At 42.5% G+C, this 16,624-nt stretch overlaps 1 protein-coding gene across 1 annotated transcript in view; it reads right to left on the reverse strand.

The window, feature by feature from the left end:
- Positions 1-6,859, reverse strand: part of kif6 (kinesin family member 6) — a gene marked incomplete at both ends in the record, with an annotated part of 56,607 nt that extends 49,748 nt beyond the window's left edge. The window contains 3 exons of the mRNA XM_079752295.1: positions 3,176-3,250; positions 4,758-4,867; positions 6,773-6,859. Coding sequence (XP_079608421.1) covers positions 3,176-3,250; positions 4,758-4,867; positions 6,773-6,859 — 272 coding nt within the window. The remainder of the gene's footprint in view (positions 1-3,175; positions 3,251-4,757; positions 4,868-6,772) is intronic.
- Between the last annotated feature and the right edge of the window lie 9,765 nt (positions 6,860-16,624).

The raw sequence follows: 16,624 nt of genomic DNA on the forward strand, positions 1-16,624 counted from the left end.
CACACGGCCTTCTCTGAGCCCCATATGTCAGAGAGGTGAGCAACACAATACCACACTAGATGTCATAGGAGAAACATATTGTAGAACCATTGTGTTACCAATGTGGGCTGGTGTTGCTGCCTGAGAAGCGAGATTGGCCGCTTTAAGGTAGCCTATCTTCATTGAAAGGGGTCGGCCTTGCTCAGGAGGTAGAGTGAGGTAACCCATAACCTGAGGGTTGCTAGTTTGATTCTCAGCTCGTCCTAACTGCTTCTGACAAGCTGGATGTCGCGTTGCATGGCTGGTGTGTGATTGTGTGTGTGAACTGTCTGATAAATGCCCTAAAATGTAAAGGGGAGAATCCCCGCTTGTTTCTCTCTCTCGACAATTTCAATCAAACAGATATCATCTCCTCGTATTTTTCATGACCTCACACACACACACACACACACACACACACACACACACACACACACACACACACACACACACAATCCAGGGCTCCAGTAATATCTAATGCAACGTGGACAAACCAACCCAGTAGTGGAGCGGTGCGTGGCTTTCCCTTATTCTGCGCTATGCTATTCCACACCCCGCTTGTACGAGTGTAGCAGGGAAACCAAAAAACTCCTGTCAGATTTGATAAAAAGGCGTGTTTTCCTGACTTGGACAGCCCGCCTGACAGTCACTTAATCCGCGCCATGAGTCACGGCGGTGGCTCGCAGTGCCAGTGGAGTAGCCACGGAGTCAGTGTTTAGCTTTAATGTCAACGCTAATGATGCGGCCTGGACATGGGCTGCTCGGGCATGGGCGTTTCCTAATGCTTGTTCCTGTTTACACATCAGCCTTCCTGGAGACTGGAAAACGCTTGGTCAAGGGTACCGGAGCAGATTTTTGGTTTCAAGAATTATCGGTTGTGTGTGCGGTGTGTGTGTGTGCGTGTGTGGTGGAGGCATACAAGTCCAGCCTAAAAGTTTTTCTGGTAGGAGTCAAATAAAACAAAAGTTTGAAAAGTCTCAAAAGGTTGTTGTGACAACAACCTTGGTTGGCCAATATTGCTTGTAAGAGAAAGCCCTGACCTCAATATGCACAGAATTGAAGGTCCCACATGTTCCTTTTCCGAAATTTCCCAGACATTGATTCCAGTCACACTCCAGATTCAGCCAATGTGTGAAGAAAGGATTGCAATTTAGGCTAATTCTACAATCTAGCATTATCTGGGGAGGTTGTTGAATAGGTTTGGGGGGACGCAAGGCGGTAAGTGGAACCCTTTCTGACCTCCATTTTTTATCTATTGATACATCTATGTAATATCTATATCTATGTTTTTCCAACATTACGAGCTGACGGGCGTAATGTTGGTTACACCAAAGTGAACAGACGACTTTCTGCCTCCACAGACGGCTGATACCATGGCAGTCAAAATGCTGTTATTAAAAATGATTACTGACTAGACTCTGAATGTTTCTTGACAACGGGGGCTTTAGGAAAAAATCATTGTCTGTCAATCCAATTTAGATTCTCGTTTGATAACTGCAACCCACATTTGCTACCGTCATTGGTACAATTCCAATATCAACAAAGGCCGAATTACACCATGAAATCAAACGGGAATGACGGGAAACCAGTACTGCTTCTTGTATAATTTTGCTGAATGTAAACACAAACTAAAATGCCTTTGAAAATCTCAAAACCCTTTGCGGCAAGGACACAAGGCCTGGGGGACAGGCCTATTGCTTTCATATTCTTTGAAAGAAACATTGCAGTAGGAAACAGGATCTGAACACCCAGAATAACTATGTCCGTGCTTTGGATAATCAAGGCTAGATTACTTCTGCCCTATGTAAACCTACATCCTTCAAAAGGATGCAAGGACCTGACATGTAATGAAGTAATGTTAAACTATCTCTTCTCTCGCATCTTCCTGACGGCATAAAACACCTGTACCCCTTCAGGGCTATGGACAACGTAGTCAAAATAAAAGAACCACAAGATCATGATCAATGACAATGCTAAACTGTGACTACAGGTTGTCATGTGAACCATCTGCTACAACAAAGAGGTTGCCTTGCCTGTTCAAAGAAGGCTGACTTTGCAAAGATCACAGAGATCATAAGATAGCAAACAAGACTGAGTTAGGTCAAAGTAATCCTAATCCTCCTAAAACAGTTGATTTAGAAACATCTCACTATGTTTATATATATATATATATATCGCATAATAACAATGATAGTGCATATAGTCTGTGGGGTCTGATGCAAAAATTCCATATAGTGACGAGGGGGGTGGGGGGGGGGGGAAGAGAAAAACATGGGACAATCAAAAGCACCATTTGATCACAGGAAATTACAAGTTAAATTCCCCCGTCTTCTCAGCTGTGTTTCTCCCTTTCAGAAGTAGGTCTTAATTTAGACTAGCCTCTGGGCAGGGGCAAACCTTTGTCAAGCACCACTACAGTTCTTTTCGCTGGGATGGGAGTGGAAACCGAGTGGAAACCAAGTGTGAACTGCGGTCAAACCATGAAAATCTTGCAACATTAAACGGTGCCATGGTGCCACAGTGAGGCCTTGTGGATGGTCAGTATTTGATTGTTCAAAAAGTATAAACAAAGAACACACTTTTCCTGAGTTTGGGGTTAGTAACTGGTGGGAAGGGTACTTGAGGTTCAAAAGGCACCTCCCACCCCCAGATGTTTCACTGGGCTGATTCAACTAGTCCATACGGCGCTGTTGAATCACGACAAGCATGGGTAGAAACCATAAGCTGGACCTGTTGAGCTACAGCACAAGACTGTTTACTAGGACTAGCACACAGCATGTGGTGCCCCATTGCCTAACCCGGTAAGCAGCAGCTGTACTGAGACGAGATGTCAGAGTGTGCCACCCCAGACGCATGCCCAGTCCACTTAGTGGTTTTAACTGTCGAAAGCGGGGGCCAAAAACAATAAAATCTCTGACTCCTTCCATTTCCACTTTACAGTAAGCTCAAGCTTTACTGTCTTCCCATCAACCAGGCAGGCCTGTACAATATGTGTGGCCTTGCCCTAGGCCACCACTGACAGAGGACCACTGGATATGGGTCTGCCCCGCTTCTAACCATTAGTATTACATTTTATGAGTCAGAGATAGAGAGGTTTGTGGGCAAATGCACATTGAGGTACAAATCGAATGAAAAACAAAAGACATCCCAACGTTACCTGTCTGCCACTGGCTGAGCAATGGTTTCAAAGATCTCCTCTTGACCAACAGTTTGATCGAACACCCTCCGGAACCTAGATGACAAATAAAAATCACACACATGTCCAACTGAACTGACTTGACTGTTTAATGTATTTGTGAGTAGTTCCTTATAATAATTCACTACTTCATTGTAGCCAACCAATTAAAGCCAAACCAAACCCCTTGTTTGAGCTGGACCCCACCGACTACCAAATTTAAGAAAAAAATAGTTTTCTTTTCATTCAGGGAAGATGCCGTCCAGGATTCTGCTTGCTCTTGACCAATACACTCCCAGTTAATACAATGATGGAGGGGGGGGGAACCATAATGTTTGATCGATGTAACCCGAAGCAATAAACGGCAAATAACGGGTAACTCATACAATAGTATGGTTTGAACCCCTAAAGGGTTAACATCACAATTTGAGACCACATGCCATCTTATGTTTTTTCCGACTATAGGCATTCAAGTCTAGATGTGAAACCGAATCAAGCCATAGCCCCTACAAAGTAACTCACTAAATAACCATATAAAATAAGTTGTTTAAGAGGCGAGTATCATTTAAAGGAGAACCCAGCCTCTCTGACCGCGCCTTTAAAACATGCTAATAGGACATTTTTTGCTCTGGGGTAGGGGTCCCCTGTGACACGCCCCTTCAATACAGTTTCAATAAGCCGAGGATAGGTATTTAGAATAAAAGCATCCTCCTGCAGGTAACCATTTCAGCCAATCAGATGTCATGCACGGAAATTGCATGTGTTTGAACTAAAGGGAGTCCCCTGATTCAAACAGGTGTGTTGTTGGGGTTGGGTTCTCTTTAACGGACTTCCCTCGATTCCATGGAGAAAATGACATATAGCCTACTCCAATCATTTTACTTTGTGAACTATGACCATAATGTTTAACTGAAACAAATGTTGCTGGTTCAGCTCCAATGTCAAACAGCATTAACCACGGAACAAGAACACAGAGCAGCGCTTCATTGCCACTCCTAAGTGGGAGAGGAACACTTTAGTCATTGTGCCCTTAAAGGCCAGTCACACCCTGCAATGTATTATTCCACCACAGAAGAAGATGAGAAGACGGAGGGAAGTAGGAAATTGTTAAATGTGGACATTTTATTTTCGATAGCATAGGGACACACGGGAACCTCCGGCTGACTATTTTTAAAGGGCCTGTGGCTTTTCCGAGGGCCCTCTGTGTCCACTGCGTCTGACTTCCTCGCTGTGTGAACGTAGGGCTGTGTGGCAGGGGCCCTGCCCAGTGAACGTCTGCAGTGTTCACCACCAGCCTCCAACAGATGTTCTGGCCTCTCTATGACAGGCTCGCTGGATGAATTATTCATGGGAAAGAGTACTTACGCAACCACTACCATTTTAGTTTGCTACACACCCCCTTCCTTTGGGCGAAAACGTGTCCATAACCACCCAACTTATTTTTTCAAAGCTGTGTCTTTCCTTTTTTGTGTCATCCAATTTTGGCAAACTTAACTTGGAGTCTGCGTTTCACCAAGCTATATTTGGAGAGAGAGCGAGTAGACCACAACAAAACAAAACTGACCTAAATTTGTAGTTCTCCAGTTTGTTGTTAACGTAACCGTCTCCCAGGTCTTTGGGCACCACAAATTCCACAGAAGCACCTGCTGCCTCGTCATTGTTCACAGAGTACACCTGAGGGAGCCAGAGAGAACAGTCAAACATAGGGACTAAAGCCAGTCCCTCCAGAAAAACGCGATTATGCGATCGCATAATTCAAAGCATAATCAGCCAAAGTCCGCATATTCTTGCGGGGGCCGCATTTTTTCAAATATGCCGCAGTTTCAATGCACAAATTGCCGATTTCCGCGCAAAATATGTGGGGCTTGCATGATTTCATAATCCCCGCATTTTTGTTTTAAAAAAGTCACATATATCTTAGCAGAAAGTTGAAAAATGTTGCGTTTACTTCACACAAGAGCAGCCATTTCACCCTGTTGCCATGGGAACGTTATGAAGTGATGTAATTACGCGACGTCAACGTCATCGAAAAGCTGCATTTTTCGCAAGTTCCCGCATTTTCCCGCAATTTCATCGCATTTTTTAAGAAAACGTGCCGCATAACCAAGGATTTTTGGCCGCAACAATCACAAAAACACGCCGCATTTTTCTGGAGGGACTGTAAAGCCATGTTTACGTAATGCTTTTCCCTCTTAAACAATGTATCCAAACGCAAATCATTTGTTTTGTATGGTACGCAAGACCATTTCAAATGAGCAGTATAAAGTAGTTGTTAGATGATGCTGTTATGACACGATATGCATGCCTGAATAACGTTGATTTAATCCTATTCGGAGAATGTGCACCATATGGATGTTTATTTAGCAGTGAACAGACATCATTAATTCTACTTTTGCAAAGTGGTGAGGCTGTGGATGAATTGTATTGCAGCAAGGAATGCATGCATGTGGAAATAGTGCATGTGTATGTTTTTGTGTGTATCTGTGGTGTGTAAAAGCGCAGGCTCAAATAACAGTCTGGGAGTATAGATAGATTCTTGTTGACCGAAGAATGAAGAAAAGTGTATTCTATTGTGGGTGCTATTGCATGGTGGCCATGCGGCTATATATTACTGCAACCTCAACTAGCCGAAATATGGTAGCCAATAGACCTTGGCACAGGGCTGGATGTTCGTGGACATAGACTACTTTCAGAACTATTTATACATACATACAAAAAAAAAAGAATACATTTGTAATATAACTAAATAAAGTGAATGAAAAGTTGCATTGAGTGCACTAGATAGACAGACAAGCCCTTAAATTAACTCCACTCAATAGAGCCCAAACCATTCCTCTGGGAGTAAGAAAACAAACGACAGAAGGCAGAATCAATACGCTTTCACTTCACCCCTAACGGCGGAGACGAGGTTGGGCATTATTGAATCCTCCTATCTGTCATGTTTGGCCTGGAAACATATGTTTAAGATCCCCCGCCCTATGTTTTTTTTTTTTTTTACAGTGTCCGCCGGATGCCATCTGAATCACCGGCATCAGATCTGATATGTTGTCGTCAGGACCTGACGCTAACGGTAAGAGGTACACCATAACAGGGGGGACGTTACCGCCTCAGGGCGCCCACCTGCTGTGCATCCCCAGGACTTCTGGACACTGAACACAGTGAGCGTAACAATTGAAGGCATGCAGTGACCTAAACGTTATTAAGGGGGGCGGCATGTGGGGAGGTAGAGCGGGTTGACCAGAAGGTTGCTGGTTCGATCCCCGGGTCCTCCTAGCGTCTAGAGTGTCGAGGTGTCCCTCAGCAAGACACCTCACCCTACCTGCTCCAGACGAGCTGGCTGTCGCCCTGCAGGGTTGACTTCGTCGTCGGTGTGTGGATGGGTGAATGTGAGGCAATATTGTAATGCGCTTTGAGTGGCCACTGGTTAGAAAGCCGCTATATCAATGCAGTCCATTAACCAATATAAGGTCAAAAGTGTTACCGTCATGGATTGTTGACGTGTTTTGACTGTATTTGTAGAGGTTGAGGTGTTTCCTCAGCTCTGGTGTTTCAAACTATCGACCACGTTGGCCGACTTACCTTACTTGTTTCCTCCCGGGTGGGTTTCACACGAGCAAATATCTGTATCGTCTCTTTCACCGTTCCTTTTTCTGCCATGCCGGCCATCGGATTAGAGATTTGGGTAATAAACAGTCGAATTGCTGTTGCTAATGTTAACCATGTTAGGTTTGAATCAGCAGCAAGGTTGTTTTGTTGGACGGTGTTGCTAGGAGGCGGGTCACGTGGCCCCGAGAGACCGTTTTTGTGGTAGGGGTTGCGCACTGAAATTGCACGGATTTGAAGCTCGAATTAGAATTTGAAAAAAAGTGGGAAAACGTTCCAATAGACTAATCCCACAAACAGGCTGTGTGTGTGTGTTTATATTCATATGCTGAAGATCTATCCTTGTAGAAAGTGTGTTCAACAGTCAGTAAACTCATGCATTGTGCACGTCTGTGCATAAGCACGTGGGTGTGTGTGCGTTTCTGTACATGCAAGTGGATGTGTCTGTGTAACACCTGTGTGTGCGCAAGCTTGTGCATGCATTTGTCAGCGCGTGCCTGTGTGTGTGTGCGTGTGTGTGTTTGTTTACATGCATGTTGGTTCTTGTAGAAAGTGTTTGACAGTCAGTAAGCTTATTTAAGGAAGTCACATTATTTCTGGTTTGTGTTTATTAATAGGACTCAGGTGTTTGAATAGCTTCCAGCAAGACAAGGTCATAGCAGGTTCAGTGACAGATAGTGACTCATAGAGTCATTGAGCCTGACTAAAGAGCTCAAAGCACTCCAGGCACTTCCCACGCATGCAAAGTCAATAATGCTTACTCATAATGTAAACAGGTGCAACCTCTTGTGCCATTTAGATTAATATTCAGAGGAAAAAGGGAACAAACATTGATGAGGCACAAAAACAAGTTGGGGAAGAATATTGAACAAGTTGTGAAAGCAAGTTTTCACAGGCTATCAAATACAATTGAAGCTAATTACCAACTGTCTAAAACATTATATTTATGAGCAAGCTAGAACCCTTGCAATAAAAAAACATTCATATTTAATTACATTTTTTTAAACAAGGACGGGAAATGCCCCAAGCTCCAGCAAATGGCAGGCCACCACAGGGTTGTGTCCCCAGAAAACGTCTGGTCACCCTAGGTTTGTAGCGGGGAAAGTAAAGATTTAATTAAACTTTCTACACTGGCAAACATATTTGAATACTTGATTTAGTATGTCAATGTGTTCAAGTAAACATACCTTATTAGCATCCCCATCCTGACCTCTTCATGACCTCATGTGTCAATCACCCATGAGGTCACCCAGTTCTGCCTCTTGCTATATACCATTGTTAATCATTTTTAAATAAAAAATTGTGTGTAGCTTATCATGATGAAGCCTTTTAGTAAAACCAGTACTTTGTGGTAGATTAAGTTTGAAGCAGAAAATTTGCTTTGGAGTATAATAATACAAGTTCCCTTATATAATTAACCAGTAGGTTCAGTAGGCGTACAGTAAGCACCTGAACATTTTAGTATCTCAAAAATGTACTTGTAACAGTTGAACAGTACTTGAGCGAAAGTATTTGTTGATTGTGCCATGACCTTTTCAAGGATGTAGAGTCTTGTAGAGTCAGTTGCCAGCCTGCAATCACCACAACCTCCCCACCCTCGACCCTGTAATCATTCAGGCAGCCGTTTTCATCTTTCCTTCTTTGGACCCCTTTGGTCTGGCACCATTTTGATGACACTCGTCATGATTCATGTCTAATAGGTCTGGAATCCCTCTGTAGAAAATGTCATAGAGTGATGGCCGCAAAGGTAATTAGGGGTTATGTAATGGGTAGGTTTTATCATTATATTTATATGACATACTTCTCCCCTAGGATTGATACAAAACTATGGGAAAAAATAACATAAATCCACCTTTGCCTCTATAGTGCAGAGTGATCTGTTATTTTACCAAATTGCTATTTTGTGTGTTGCCCTCACTGTGTTGTCCCCTCTCTCTTTCATTTCAGTGCGTTCCCCACTGTTTCTGGTATTCAACCTGAAGTATGATAGCAGCCAAAATATAACCTACCAGGAGGCCTAACTCAATCTTCCAGTAAGTATATGTTTTAACCAGTGTTACTTTTTTGGAATGGTGCATGTTTTTTTATATTTTCCTGTGTGTGTGTGTGTGTGTGTGCGTGTGTGTTTTGTTTATGTGAAATGGTTGTAGTGTATGCTTGTGTGCGGTCTTACCTTTGTGCCTCAAAGTGGATCATTTGATTTAAGTGTGAGGGAAATTACATGCAAATGCATATAATAAGACTTATACGAGTGTGTGGCTCAAACTATATTGCCCACATATGTATATGTGTGTGCGGATGTGGTTTGTTGTGGATGGCTGTGTGGTTTTCATAATTGAAAAGAGGTCAGGTCCTTGATTTGAATATGTGAAACGTAAACAAAATATGAAATGTAATTCAAAATTTAAAAGAACAATGGTCCATATATGACAATAATAATTCTGTGTTTTTCACATCTCACAAAGCATATAAGATCTTTTGAACCAGCTACTCTTCTCTCCATGTGTCGCCTGATGCCCTCAAGCCTTGTTGCTGCACTACGCAAACATTTTCATAATTTATCGAATTAGAAGGGGAAATTCCACACATAGCTTATCAGGATAACCTAAACAGCCGTCGCTACTACAGAGGAGCATGCCCATGTGAGGAGAAGCGTTGCCCTGGAAGGCGCATGAGTTTAAAGTGATGTGTGATTTGTGGAGGTCTCTCCACATGGTCTATCATGCACAAGCCCCACATTCCCCACGGTGTGGAAACTTTTTTTGGGACGCTAGCACTGTGTGGGGGATGGGTGAACCAAAATATGAATTAATCCTTCTTGTCCATTAGTGTCAATATCAGTTGACTGGAATCAGGGACTCTATCATAAGGCATCCCATCTCAAAATACTTAAAATCTGTGTGTACAGTTAATCACTGTAGAAAACCTCCAAAATATCATATTTTCAAGTCAACTAACATTTCACCCATAATTTAAAGAAATGAAAGCCAAAAAGGGATAATAAAATGTTTTATAGAACATACTGAAGGGTGACATGCTTTTACACTGAAAACAACTGCAGTTGCTGTAATATAAGACATACTTTCTCTTTCACTATATACTTTTGCTTTCTGATTTAAAACTCTTTCCATTTGAGTAAATTCGTAGGAAATAACCCGTTCTACCGGTAATGGGTGATCTTGTTTTCATACTGTAGTTATTTGTGATCTTCAACGATTTCCATGACTATCATGTTTCACTTTATGCATACTTTATATCCTTCAAATTCAAAAAAATGAACTATAACTCCATGTACAGTGGCACTACAAAGACTAATTCAATCTGTTCCCTTGAGATGCACTACGGAAAACATGCCGTAAACACGGCCCTGGTCTTGGCGTATGGCTTGTTTAGATTTTCTTTTTTGTACTATTATGGATTTTATGCAATGGATTTTCACAAATCGTGATTTAGTTTCAAGAACGACAGATTTGCAAGACCACATCAATATGAGGTGGGCACAGGGTGTGGTAGCCCACAACAGGTGTTTTTTACCGTGATGTTTATGGTGGTATGCTATCCTGGTTATCTGCAGCCATTCTTCATAAGGAGGAGGACAGGTGATGGTGGAGAGATTAAGAATACCTGAATCATTCAGTGTGTTTTATAATTGATACCCAGTTTCACACAGGTACAGACTGTGTATTGTAATTCATAACCTTAATCACAATACTAGAAAATACAAATTTTCATATAATTATTAGTCATCATCATGTACCACACTTGTGATGAGAACTTCATAACTTCAAAACTCAAAAATAATGACAACACCGATAGCACAGTACAAAATAAACTTGTTTTTTCAGTGCTCTTTGCCAAGACTTGATTTGACACTTAAGTCTCTGAGTAAGGAACTGCCTCTTAGTCAAATATACGACGTGATTAGCATCTGTGGTATTTAGGCATGGCTGTGTGTGAGTGTAGGCAGAAACTAGCTTGCAGTGTACACAATATCGTTTTTTAACGGACGGTTCAGATGCGGGTTTGTCTGTTCGGGATGATAATAACAAGCTAACACAACATGAACCATGCAAACACTGTAGCACATACACACACACGCGCGCACACGCGTCAGCTTTCCACTTGTATGCATGCGTGTGTGTGTGTATGCTCCCATGTGCATGCATGTACACACACAGTACGGCCTGGTCCATCAAGCAGTGAACAGTATACTCTTTTGATGTTTGAGCCTAATCAATTCCTTATGAAGAGGAGTTTGGGCCCTCTTCTTTAATCCCTGTGTGGTTTTCATCTGGCCTGGCCATTATTACAGAGTACGGGAAGACACTTAGATAACCAGCCGCTTCTCAGTGGCTTGGTGATTGAGGTTAGATAGATTCCATTGCAAGTGTGTGTGTGTATGTGTGTGTGTGTGTGCGTGTGTGTGTATGTATGTGTGTGTGTGTCTGTGCTCCAGTGTGTGTCTGTGCTTAGTGGCTGCGATACGTCTTTAACCAAAGTCCTAACAAGAGAGACTGTCTTCGACTGTTTGAGAACTGTAGCGTGAGGTACTTCATAATAGTAACACACACACACACACGCAATGGTTCCCTCTATCACCTTTCCATGGGAACACATGACCTTAGTAACATCTGTATTTCCCACACGTCAACAGTTAAACGTAGTCCTACTGGGGAAATTACTAATGTTCTTTTCTGATATTAGTGCATACAAACGATGCGCAAGCCAGTGTTAGTTTTGGTGGTGTGTAACAGAGTTATGTCCGCCAGGGACTTGTTTTGCCACGGTGGTTATTGGTTGGTTGGTTAAATGGCGACAGAGGGAGTTTGTCATCCAGGTTGTCTAGTCAGCACACTCTGCCACAGGCCTGCCTGCTTTGTGCACTGTGACCAGTGTGTGTGTGGGGGGGTGTTTTTTTCATGTTACTATGTGGTAAAAGGAACGCCTGTATATGCTCTTTTTGTATGTGTGTGTGCGGTGTGCTTGCGTGCGTGTGTGTGTGCGCCCGATCAGGATATGCAGAGCCGTGATGTTGACACAGGAACATAATCATATCACAAATCACTTTAATATAATAGCACTTTCAATACAACTACATGATTCAATGATTTAATGAGCTGGGTCTATCTCAGGCCATCACTAGCATTGGAGGCAATGGCCGTTTTTACGGTTCATTTTACAACCCTTCTCACTCAACAAACTCAGTGTTCTGGTCCATGGCTGAGTCCGAGGGAATTCTTTTGGGGCTTTGGCTTTGTGCTTAGCTCTGAAGCTTAGCGCGAGAGGTTGGGAGGGGAGGGGTTGACAAAACAACTAGCTAGGCCCAGGCATAATGGACGGTTCCTGCATTCCTGAAATACTGTATATGCATCTAAGCGGTGTTTAGAAATTAATTATAAATAACAATGGATATTTTGGGCCGGATTGTGGGATGAGGTGGAAGGAGTGACATATAGAGTCTTTGAAGAAATGTTTGTTTTTCTGTCAGCAATTGCAGGCAGTTGATCAAGTATGAGGTGGAGTGCATCATTTCTTCAGAAATGATTTGGTTTTATTTCTGTACCAATGGGTACAGATCTTTCAAGACACGCACTGCAAGTGTATTTATGTGAGGCAGTGACCCTCTGAATGGAATCCCGAACAATGCAAAAGTAAATATAAGATAGATATTATAATTACAAGTAAGCACACCAAATTGTATTAAGTAGTAAGCACACTCTGTTTTCAGTAATAATAAACTGACAATTTATTTCTACAAACAGTTCTACATAATTAAATCCTCACATAGGTGATCATGCATGTCTTCAGATATTGTTTCGCTAGAGCAACCACATTATAGGCCAAAAAAAGTGACATGTACAAGGAATCCGTTCCCACCCGTTCCACGTTATTTTAGGCAGAAAATTATTTAAAGTCATTGTGGCATAAGATACTGTGGCGTGTGTAGATGATATACCCGGCCCAAGTCAGACTTATTGGACTCTGGGGCTGGGTGAGACTTCACACCTGTTTGCAGGTGCATTGATAAATCCATGTGCACAGGTTAAACCAACCATCAACACACACACTCAGGGAAATCTCCTGAATGGCAACATTGAGCATTATGGTCATATATCATTGTCTGCAAACCTTACAATAAACTGGCTTTCAAAACCACCAGCTCTGACCACATAACGGCATCCAGGTAGAGTGTAGCATGCACACTGCTACAGGTCCATTCAGCCATTCCGCTTGCTGCTGCATTGGCAATTATTATTGTATGTTTGTGTTTCTTCTTAGTATGAACTCACATATTGGTGTACAACAGCAGTAAAGAGAGAACATGCATGCACACTGTAACTTTCTCACACACATCGGTCTCAATAATCGCGATAAATGCAACTAACTCATGGGAGCTAAGTCACCTCAAGCTAATCACTGAGAGCAACATTCTACAGATGGTCAATATCCACAATGAAACCACAAAATACGTGTCATTGGGAAGTGATCATAAGATGTCGACAATATGAAACAAATTGAATTCCACCAACGTCGCCTTTCCATAAAGTTTGTAGTGTTGATGTCTGCTTGCCTTCATGGGACAATGCTGCTCGAGTCCACATTTGTCACTCTTTATCCTGCCTCCGTTCCTTCTCCTCCATCTTAGCTGTATTTGGTCAGAGGCACGGGGCTACAGGCCAGGTTCTGAGACAGTCTCTGGTCTGAAGAGGGCACATGGCGCTTAACTCCTCTCACTAACTGCATGGTATAAAAAGAATGAACTCTGGTTAGCTTAAGCCCACAGAGTGTACAAGCTCGGCTGTCATGCCTGGAGAGGAGGGAAACAAACAGAGAAACAAGCGTGATGAAAGTAAGAAGAACATTGGAGTTTATTTATATTTCAAACATTGACCTGGGATGGGAAACAAAAGTGAAATAGTAAAAAGTAAAACAAAAAGGTTGTGAAGTAGCTTAAGAGACGTAAGAATGACAAATGTAGTAGTGAGAAAAAAACCCCGCTACAGTCTGAAAGTCGATTAGTAAATCTTTTCACTCCCACACTTTTTCCTTTTTTGACGATGAATTCTCTGGCTCGGTCAGTGGCACATCAGCACATATGATGTTATGTAACCATCCCAGGAATGCTCTCTGGTTAACTATAAGGAGGCAATCAGACTGGAGAACCGCCCTTTAAAGATTGCTGCAGTGGCTTTGGAAAGGGATCTAGAATCAAATACCTCCGCTTGGGGCAGAGAGGTAAAACCAGTTGCAGATGGAATACCTGCCAGCAGTGCTGTACTGTGCTATTTGGAGAAGCTTTTGTTTCGCTCAGCCCCTGTTAGTGTCTCATGCCAATAAGCTATGTCCATAGGCTAGTTCCTGGCTACCTCTGGCTAACCCTCAGAGATATGTTACGCCAGAGAGGGTTGATTCAGGGCCATGCTTAGCGTTGTGTCTCCCTGTTTGAAACACGGGGAGTGAGGTGAGTTGGATTCCATATCTTTGGCCTTAGCATTCAAGTTACAGTTTCAAAAGTGTTGACCACTTGGTTTTGTAACTCGAAGGTCATATAGTAAAAAACAAATTACTCATAACGTATTACAAATTGTAATACCAATTGTACTAATTCAAATTTAGTGAAATAGAATATACCTTCAACAACAGCAACATATTGTTCTTCAAAATAGATTTTTTTGTCTTTTAGTACTCGCACTACTTTTATTGGAAAATGTTATTCGGGACAGCACAGCTGGGGAAGAGAAGCTTATTTCCGTGACGTCCTACATGTTTATTGACGTATTGGCTACGTGCCACTGTCAATTAGGCCACACAACATCACAAGTGCATGCTTTATGAGCCAACTCCTGGTTTACTTTAGACTGTTGACCAAGTATCGTGTTAACCAATACACGTGCACAAGAGAGAGAGAGACTATCAGCAAATTAAGGTCATATCAATCAAAGGACTAACTGAATGGAGCACCATCCTGCAGATCTTTCCATAAACTCTGTTTAGTGAGAAAAGATTTGAAGGGAAAAGATATAACTTGAAGAGATAGGGTCAGTGATGAGGTCAGTCGAGAGCGTAGGACAGATAACCATACCATTGTTGCTTACCTCATGTAAATATAGGGGCGACTCAAGCTAAGAAAAGTCTAAATGGATCTGCACGTTGCACTATGCAAGTGTGTGCAAATGTTCAAATGTGTGTGTGTGTGTGTGTGGTTGTTTGTTGAGAGGGAGAGGTTACTGAAGGACAAAGGTAGAGGTAGAAGTATATCAAATATACAGTATGTATGCTTGTGTGTATGTGTGCGTTTGCCTGCCTGTGCCAGCACCAGTAAACTAACCCCCTTATGATCCTTTTGAAGCAAACCTGAATATCCCCAACCAGCACATTGCACTGTTTATCGGACAATGACGGGGGGCCCTCGGCAAAGCAGCCCCCTCTCCCCCATGCCAGGTCAGAATGCCAGGTATGGGAGGAAAAACAAACCGAATAAATTAAATCAGAAAACATCCTGAATGTTGTTTTCTGTCCCATTATTCAGCTCTCACCCTTATCCGCACATCCTTCAATTCAATTCCATTCAATTAAATTAAATTCAATTTTATTTGTATAGCCCTTAATCACCGTTACAGTCTCAATGGACTTAACAGGCCCAATATTTATGACACCCCTCTTGACCCAACCCCACAAGGGCAAGAAAAACTCCCTTAATCAGCAAGGAAGAAATCTTGAGAAGAAACACATAGTAGGGGATCCCTCCTTCCAGTGATGGCCAGGAGTGCAATGGGTGCCATAATTGACATACAGGCAAATACAAGCTAAACATATTAAATTGAGTCCAGGCATCCAGTCACAGTCACTGCAACATGTTAGAACAGACAGAATAGTGAATTAGAAGGGAAAAAGTACATAGTGGAAATGTATGCAGCTAATAATTTAGTAACTGCATTAACAAAAGCAAGAACACGATCCTTCCATCCGAATCAGTCTTGATTTCCTCACCGTCATGTGTTGAGTGTCTAGCTAGCTATCTTTGGTCTAACTGATGCTAATCCACAGGGATACATTTCCTTCCTGCCATATTGATGTAATATTTCTTCTGCTGTGCAACTCATCCACATGATGAATCCCTATCATCAGGATAGGCTTGCTCTGGACTGGCTGTGCTCTCTGCCCTCCTTTCCATGCTCAGCGCTAGGGTTGGGCATCGTTTGAATTTGAATGATTCCGGTTCCTATTCCGATTCCTCGTTTCGATTCCGGTTCCTAACGATTCTCGATTCCGATTCTCTTAAGAGGCAGGGCCAAAAAAGTTTACATGTTTTAAATGAGCTAGCTAACCAGAGGTCTTTCTGGATAAAATAGTCTAAACTTCTCCATGAATTTTAATTCTATGAAATTTTTGTTGTGTTGGTGATTCCACATCTGAAAAGGGATGCAACCTTTTTACAATGAAGCCTGTAACCTTTCTGTGGCACTCTTCAACTTGTTGCACCGACATCTTTCCCTTGGGCGCTATGGTGAACGGAGTAACTGCCTGGCTAACGGTAGCAATTTCAGGTCGTTTGGCTATGAAAAAATACATGGGCTAATGTTAGCCCATGTATTTGCATTTGAGTTGACCAACCGTTTAGGTCGAGTATAACTTGTTAGCTGCCTCAATGTTGGCATAAAACATATTCGTTACTTACCCGATAGTGCGGTGCTAGGGTGAGAGTCGGATCCGGAGGATGAAGCAATGGAGGAAGGCCGGCGCAGCGCGTCAAAGACGGGGCATGCTGTTATCTCTACACCATGACCCCGGAGATGTTTAATCATGTTGGTTGTACACCCTCCTTTG

The sequence above is a fragment of the Pollachius pollachius genome, assembly GCF_949987615.1.
Source record: "Pollachius pollachius genome assembly, chromosome: 15".
Lineage (NCBI taxonomy): Eukaryota > Metazoa > Chordata > Actinopteri > Gadiformes > Gadidae > Pollachius > Pollachius pollachius.